The 8411-nt window shown below is 46.5% G+C and overlaps 1 protein-coding gene across 1 annotated transcript in view; it reads right to left on the bottom strand.

The window, feature by feature from the left end:
• Positions 1 to 6260: 6260 nt before the first annotated feature.
• Positions 6261 to 8411, bottom strand: part of LOC124046964 (E3 ubiquitin-protein ligase TRIM35-like) — a 12469-nt gene continuing 10318 nt past the window's right edge. The window contains exons 2-5 of the mRNA XM_046367712.1: positions 6929 to 7026; positions 6609 to 6839; positions 6495 to 6517; positions 6261 to 6411 (exon numbers count right to left, since the gene is read on the bottom strand). Coding sequence (XP_046223668.1) covers positions 6261 to 6411; positions 6495 to 6517; positions 6609 to 6839; positions 6929 to 7026 — 503 coding nt within the window. The remainder of the gene's footprint in view (positions 6412 to 6494; positions 6518 to 6608; positions 6840 to 6928; positions 7027 to 8411) is intronic.

Raw genomic sequence — 8411 nt, 5'->3', positions numbered from 1 at the left:
TTTGGTAGGGAGGCTTCTAGGGCCCTGGCTTCCTTATGCCAAGGTGAACGGTCCATAACGGATTATTCTATTGAGTTTCGCACTCTTGCTGCCTCTAGTGAGTGGAACGAGCCGGCGCTGCTCGCTCGTTTTCTGGAGGGACTCCACGCAGTGGTTAAGGATGAGATTCTCTCCCGGGAGGTTCCTTCAGATGTGGACTCTTTGATTGCTCTCGCCATCCGCATAGAACGACGGGTAGATCTTCGTCACCGGGCTCGTGGAAGAGAGCTCGCATCAACGGTGTTTCCCTGCTCCGCATCGCAACCATCTCCCTCCTCTGGCTTTGAGACTGAGCCCATGCAGCTGGGAGGGATTCGCATCTCGACTAAGGAGAGGGAACGGAGGATCACCAACCGCCTGTGCCTCTATTGCGGAGTTGCTGGACATTTTGTTAATTCATGTCCAGTAAGAGGCCAGAGCCCATCAGTAAGCGGAGGGCTACTGGTGAGCGCTACTACTCTGGTCTCTTCATCTAGATCTTGTACTACTATGTCGGTCCATCTACGCTGGACCGGTTCGGGTGCTACATGCAGTGCCTTGATTGACTCTGGGGCTGAGGGTTGTTTCATGGACGAAGCATGGGTTCGGAAACATAACATTCCTTTCAGACCGTTAGACAAGCCTACGCCCATGTTTGCCTTAGATGGTAGTCATCTTCCCAGTATCAGATTTGAGACACTACCTTTAACCCTCACAGTATCTGGTAACCACAGTGAGACTATTTCTTTTTTGATTTTCCGTTCACCGTTTACACCTGTTGTTTTGGGTCATCCCTGGCTAGTATGTCATAATCCTTCTATTAATTGGTCTAGTAATTCTATCCTATCCTGGAACGTTTCTTGTCATGTGAAGTGTTTAATGTCTGCCATCCCTCCCGTTTCTTCTGTCCCTACTTCCCAGGAGGAACCTGGCGATTTGACAGGAGTGCCGGAGGAATATCATGATCTGCGCACGGTCTTCAGTCGGTCCCGAGCCAACTCCCTTCCTCCTCACCGGTCGTATGATTGTAGTATTGATCTCCTTCCGGGGACCACTCCTCCTCGAGGTAGACTATACTCTCTGTCGGCTCCCGAACGTAAGGCTCTCGAGGATTATTTGTCTGTGTCTCTTGACGCCGGTACCATAGTGCCTTCTTCTTCTCCGGCCGGGGCGGGGTTCTTTTTTGTTAAGAAGGACGGTACTCTGCGCCCCTGCGTGGATTATCGAGGGCTGAATGACATAACGGTTAAGAATCGTTATCCGCTTCCCCTTGTGTCATCAGCCTTCGAGATTCTGCAGGGAGCCAGGTGCTTTACTAAGTTGGACCTTCGTAACGCTTACCATCTCGTGCGCATCAGAGAGGGGGACGAGTGGAAAACGGCGTTTAACACTCCGTTAGGGCATTTTGAGTACCGGGTTCTGCCGTTCGGTCTCGCCAATGCGCCAGCTGTTTTTCAGGCATTAGTTAATGATGTTCTGAGAGACATGCTGAACATTTTTGTTTTTGTCTATCTTGACGATATCCTGATTTTTTCTCCGTCACTCGAGATTCATGTTCAGCACGTTCGACGTGTTCTACAGCGCCTTTTAGAGAATTGTCTCTACGTAAAGGCTGAGAAGTGCTCTTTTCATGTCTCCTCCGTTACTTTTCTCGGTTCCGTTATTTCCGCTGAAGGCATTCAGATGGATTCCGCTAAGGTCCAAGCTGTCAGTGATTGGCCCGTTCCAAGGTCACGTGTCGAGTTGCAGCGCTTTTTAGGTTTCGCTAATTTCTATCGGCGTTTCATTCGTAATTTCGGTCAAGTTGCTGCCCCTCTCACAGCTCTTACTTCTGTCAAGACGTGTTTTAAGTGGTCCGGTTCCGCCCAGGGAGCTTTTGATCTTCTAAAAGAACGTTTTACGTCCGCTCCTATCCTCGTTACTCCTGACGTCACTAGACAATTCATTGTCGAGGTTGACGCTTCAGAGGTAGGCGTGGGAGCCATTCTATCCCAGCGCTTCCAGTCTGACGATAAGGTTCATCCTTGCGCTTATTTTTCTCATCGCCTGTCGCCATCTGAGCGCAACTATGATGTGGGTAACCGTGAACTGCTCGCCATCCGCTTAGCCCTAGGCGAATGACGACAGTGGTTGGAGGGGGCGACCGTTCCTTTTGTCGTTTGGACAGACCATAAGAACCTTGAGTACATCCGTTCTGCCAAACGACTTAATGCCCGTCAAGCTCGTTGGGCGTCGTTTTTCGCTCATTTCGAGTTTGTGATTTCTTACCGTCCGGGTAGCAAGAACACCAAGCCTGATGCCTTATCCCGTCTGTTTAGTTCTTCTGTGGCTTCTACTGATCTCGAGGGGATTCTTCCTTATGGGCGTGTTGTCGGGTTGACAGTCTGGGGAATTGAAAGACAGGTTAAGCAAGCACTCACGCACACTGCGTCGCCGCGCGCTTGTCCTAGTAACCTCCTTTTCGTTCCTGTTTCCACTCGTCTGGCTGTTCTTCAGTGGGCTCACCCTGCCAAGTTAGCTGGTCATCCCGGTGTTCGAGGCACTCTTGCGTCTATTCGCCAGCGCTTTTGGTGGCCGACTCAGGAGCGTGACACGCGCCGTTTCGTGGCTGCGTGTTCAGACTGCGCGCAGAAGAAGTCTGGTAATTTTTTTCTGCTTCTGCTCCTGGTCTTGCTGGGTCTCAGTCTGTTCCCTGCCATCGCATCTCTCCTGTTCTTGTTCCTGCCCTTGCTGTGTCTCAGTCTGTCCCTAGTTCTCATTTTTTTTTTAGAGTAGTACCCTAGTTTCCCTTTTTATCGTTTTTCGTTACGGTCCTGAGGAGAGGAGTTGGGTTCTTTCTCGGGACGTGCTGGACCGTTTGATCTATGATTTCCTCCGTTGCCGCCAGTGTTCCTCCTCGAGAGCGCCAGGAGGCGCTCGGTGAGTGGGGGGTACTGTCATGTTTTGTCTTATATCATCTTGTCATTTTGCTTTTCCTTCTGTTCGTTTCCCCCTGCTGGTCTTATTAGGTTCGTTCCCTTTTTCTATCCCTCTCTCTCCCCCTCCCTCTCTCTCCTCTCTCTATCGTTCCGTTCCTGCTCCCAGCTGTTCCTATTCCCCTAATCATCATTTAGTCTTCCCACACCTGTTCCCGATCCTTTCCCCTGATTAGAGTCCCTATTTATTCCTTTGTGTTCCGTTCCTGTCCCGTCGGTTCCTTGTTTTGTATTCACCATGCTGTGATTGTGTTTCGCCCTGTCCTGTCGTGTTTTTTGCCTTCATCAGATGCTGCGTGTGAGCAGGTGTCTCTGTCTACTACGGCCTGCGCCTACCCGAAGCGACCTGCAGTCTGTGGCCGCTTCTCTTGTAATTCCCCTCTACAGACTAGAGGATTTCAGTTATTCCCTGTTTGGACTTGAATAAACTCTGTTTCTGTTAAGTCGCTTTTGGGTCCTCTATCACCTGCATGACAGAATTGGACACGTCTGTGAAATCTCAATGAGATTTGAGACCCGGGGGTTTAGGGGTGGCCCAACCTCTACACCAGCTCCAGACTCAACCACAAATATCGGAATTGCAAGATTCCGTTGCCCATACTGATTATGTTTTTTACATGGTAGATCAACTTTAATAGTGCAGGCAGATTGTAGCTTCAATCAATCATGTCATTGTCTGCGTCATTTCCAATCCCCCATATATTTCTTTGTAAAATATATATATATATATATATATATATATATATATATATATATATATATATATATATATATATATATATATATATATATATATATATATATATATATATATATATAAATGCTTTTTTTAAATATATTTTATTTTATTATTTTCCCTAAACCCTATCGTCCCTCCCCTAATTGGAGTAAACTAATGGACAACAACTATTAGGCTTCTATTTCCAGCTTGTAGATTATATATGCATTTTACGGACACAGTATATTTCACAATAGTTATCTTTCGTTTGTTTTTAGTTCCATCCTTCAGCTCCACTCAACCCCTCCCATCTATCTCTGAACACTGTCCAGTTCCATCCTTCAGCTCCACTCAACCCCTCCCATCTATCTCTGAACACTGTCCAGTCCCATCCTTCAGCTCCACTCAACCCCTCCCATCTATCTCTGAACACCATCCAGTCCCATCCTTCAGCTCTACTCAACCCCTCCCATCTATCTCTGAACACCATCCAGTCCCATCCTTCAGCTCTACTCAACCCCTCCCATCTATCTCTGAACACCATCCAGTCCCATCCTTCAGCTCTACTCAACCCCTCCCATCTATCTCTGAACACCATCCAGTCCCATCCTTCAGCTCTACTCAACCCCTCCCATCTATCTCTGAACACCATCCAGTTCCATCCTTCAGCTCTACTCAACCCCTCCCATATATCTCTGAACACCATCCAGTCCCATCCTTCAGCTCTACTCAACCCCTCCCATCTATCTCTGAACACCATCCAGTTTCTATTTGCCATATATTTTTCAACTATGCTGTGATGTTTCACATAAGTTCTGAACCTTTCTATTCTCATAGCTTGCACAGATTGCAAATTAAAGATAAACATTTTTGTTAAGACTATTATTATATCATTGAGCGATTGACTATGACTTTTTAAATCACCCAGCAGTGATATTCGCAGAGTTAGCTCCAGGTAAGTGTTGAAATTCTTCAGCCATTCCTTAACCTTTGTGCCCAGTGTAATTACAGATGCGCCGGGTGATGTGCCCAGTGTAATTACAGACACGCAGGGTGATGTGCCCAGTGTAATTACAGACGCGCCAGGTGATGTGCCCAGTGTAATTACAGACGCGCCAGGTGATGTGCCCAGTGTAATTACAGACGCGCCAGGTGATGTGCCCAGTGTAATTACAGATGCGCCGGGTGATGTGCCCAGTGTAATTACAGACGCGCCAGGTGATGTGCCCAGTGTAATTATAGACAAGCAGGGTGATGTGCCCAGTGTAATTACAGACACGCGGGGTGATGTGCCCAGTGTAATTACAGACACGCAGGGTGATGTGCCCAGTGTAATTACAGACACGTGGGGTGATTGTGGGGAGGAGTTGGAGGCAGTTGCGGGGAGCCGGGGGGCTCCGGGTTCCGTGGAGCTGCCCGATGAGGATGGAGAAATGGAGGAGCTGTAAAACAGATTCGACACTAGATAGGAACTGGGAGGAAGGTCATCCACAGTCGGAGGTGGCCTTAATTAACCAATGTGTTAAAACAGCACGGACTAGTAGACGTGTGGAGATAGGATATATACATGTGTGAAGCTCTGTTAGAGCTTTGGGCTCCAAGATCTGCCCAAGTGGCATCTCATACCATCACATGTTAAGAACTTGTGTTCTTTCTATGACATAGACTGACCAGCTGGAAGAAATTATCCCTTATTGATGTCACTTGTTAAATGCACTTCAATCAATTGTAGATGAAAGGGATGAGACAGGTTAAAGAAGGATTTTTAAGCAGTACTCTGGGCCAGCTAGGATAAGGTCTACTATTCAGAGGTTGGAGCTGTATATTAGAGACATTGACTCAGGATCAGAGACGGAGTTTGAGGGCTATGCGGACTATTTAGAGGTTGGAGCTGGATATTAGCGACATTGTGTAACGGTATTCTTGTGTCGAAGCAGAGGTTGGACCAAAACGCAGCGTGGTTATTACTCATGGTTCTTTAATAAAGAAACTATACATGAATAGACTAACAAAACAAAAACAGCCCTATCTGGTGTAAACACAGAGACAGGAACAATCACCCAGAAAACCCAACACCAAACAGGCTACCTAAATATGGTTCCCAATCAGAGACAATGACTAACACCTGCCTCTGATTGAGAACCGTATCAGGCCCAAACACAGAGACAGGAACAATCACCCAGAAAACCCAACACCAAACAGGCTACCTAAATATGGTTCCCAATCAGAGACAATGACTAACACCTGCCTCTGATTGAGAACCGTATCAGGCCCAAACACAGAGACAGACAAACAAGACATCCAACATAGAATGCCCACTCAGATCACACCCTGACCAAACAAAACATAGAACATACAAAGCAAACTATGGTCATGGTGTGACACATTGACTCAAGATCAGAGACGAAGTTTGAGGGCTATGCGGACTATCCAGAGGTTGGAGATGGATATTAGAGATATTGACTCAGGATCAGAGACGGAGTACTAAATTCTAAAGTTGTCCGTGATGAGATTGAATCTCACAACCTTTGGGTAGCTAGATAATCGAGTTATAAGCCCTCCTTATAAATTTTGTACTCACAGTGTTTGACAATCCACTGCATCTTCTCCCAGACTCTGAACTGCAGGTTGCCAAGGCTTTTGGCCACATCTATCAGTGCTCCTGAAACCTTCTCTGGGTCTGGAAGTGTGCAGTGGGCTCTGGAAGAATGTTCAGGAGTTAGTGCTGCTGTGGGCTTGGGTTCAGAACCCCAGACAAGTGAGACAGAAGGCAACATACTTACGCGTTCATGGTGGCCTGGAAGTTCTGTAAAGCATATGATAATATGTGATTATTGGGCAAAGGGTTTAGTATTTACTGTAGGACCACAATGACTACATGAGAGAGAAGTTCTGACCTGCAGGAATGAGATGTCTGTAGCTCTCAACTCCACCTCTATGGATTTGATTGTGTCTGAAAGAGACAATATCTCTCCTTTTATCTTCTCAATCTTCTTCATCATCATCAGACTCTTGTGCTCCTCTTCCTTCCTCAGTGCAGCGATGCTGACTGCCTCTTCATCTAGTAGAAACTGGTGAAGCTTCTGAAACTCCTTCTTAATCTGTCTCTCTGTGTGCTGGGACTGGCTCTGGAGACAATATCAAACACTTGGATTAGAATTGGAATTCTCCAATAATACTTATCTTACTAAGGAACACTTGTATGATTTATACATACCTTAATGTGCTCAGCTGTTTGATCAAAGGTTTGTTTAACTTCATTGAAGACTTCCATTTTATTCTGCAAGGGCTTCAAGGCAGTCTGGAGTTGCTCCTAGAATGAGACAAAACCTCACTATACTGTTATGCAGCAGATCTAACAGAACTGTTCATTCCATCCAATGTGATCTAACAGAACACATCCAAATCGAATCAAATCAAATCAAATCCAATGTTATTTGTCACATACACATGGTTAGCAGATGTTAATGCGAGTGTAGCGAAATGCTTGTGCTTCTAGTTCCGACAATGCAGTGATAACCAACAAGTAATCTAACTAACAATTCCAAAACTACTGTCTTATACACAGTGTAAGGGTATAAGGAATATGTACATAAGGATATATGAATGAGTGATGGTACAGAGCAGCATACAGTAGATGGTATCGAGTACAGTATATACATATGAGATGAGTGTGTAGACAAAGTAAACAAAGTGGCATAGTTAAAGTGGCTAGTGATACATGTATTACATAAGGATGCAGTCGATGATGTAGAGTACAGTATATACATATGCATCTGAGATGAATAATGTAGGGTAAGTAGCATTATATAAGGTAGCATTGTTTAAAGTGGCTAGTGATATATTTACATCATTTCCCATCAATTCCCATTATTAAAGTGGCTGGAGTTGGGTCAGTGTCAATGACAGTGTGTTTGCAGCAGCCACTCAATGTTAGTGGTGGCTGTTTAACAGTCTGATGGCCTTGAGATAGAAGCTGTTTTTCAGTCTCTCGGTCCCAGCTTTGATGCACCTGTACTGACCTCGCCTTCTGGATGATAGCGGGGTGAACAGGCAGTGGTTCGGGTGGTTGATGTCCTTGATGATCTTTATGGCCTTCCTGTAACATCGGGTGGTGTAGGTGTCCTGGAGGGCAGGTAGTTTGCCCCCGGTGATGCGTTGTGCAGTCCTCACTACCCTCTGGAGAGCCTTACGGTTGAGGGCGGAGCAGTTGCCGTACCAGGCGGTGATACAGCCCACCAGGATGCTCTCGATTGTGCATCTGTAGAAGTTTGTGAGTGCTTTTGGTGACAAGCCGAATTTCTTCAGCCTCCTGAGGTTGAAGAGGCGCTGCTGCGCCTTCTTCACGACGCTGTCAGTGTGAGTGGACCAATTCAGTTTGTCTGTGATGTGTATGCCGAGGAACTTAAAACTTGCTACCCTCTCCACTACTGTTCCATCGATGTGGATAGGGGGGTGTTCCCTCTGCTGTTTCCTGAAGTCCACAATCATCTCCTTAGTTTTGTTGACGTTGAGTGTGAGGTTATTTTCCTGACACCACACTCCGAGGGCCCTCACCTCCTCCCTGTAGGCCGTCTCGTCGTTGTTGGTAATCAAGCCTACCACTGTTGTGTCGTCCGCAAACTTGATGATTGAGTTGGAGGCGTGCGTGGCCACGCAGTCGTGGGTGAACAGGGAGTACAGGAGAGGGCTCAGAACGC

Source organism: Oncorhynchus gorbuscha, linkage group LG10 (genome assembly GCF_021184085.1).
Source record: "Oncorhynchus gorbuscha isolate QuinsamMale2020 ecotype Even-year linkage group LG10, OgorEven_v1.0, whole genome shotgun sequence".
Taxonomy (NCBI): domain Eukaryota; kingdom Metazoa; phylum Chordata; class Actinopteri; order Salmoniformes; family Salmonidae; genus Oncorhynchus; species Oncorhynchus gorbuscha.
The sequence above is the reverse complement of the archived record's forward strand: the minus strand, read 5'-3'. Positions and strand labels throughout refer to the sequence as shown.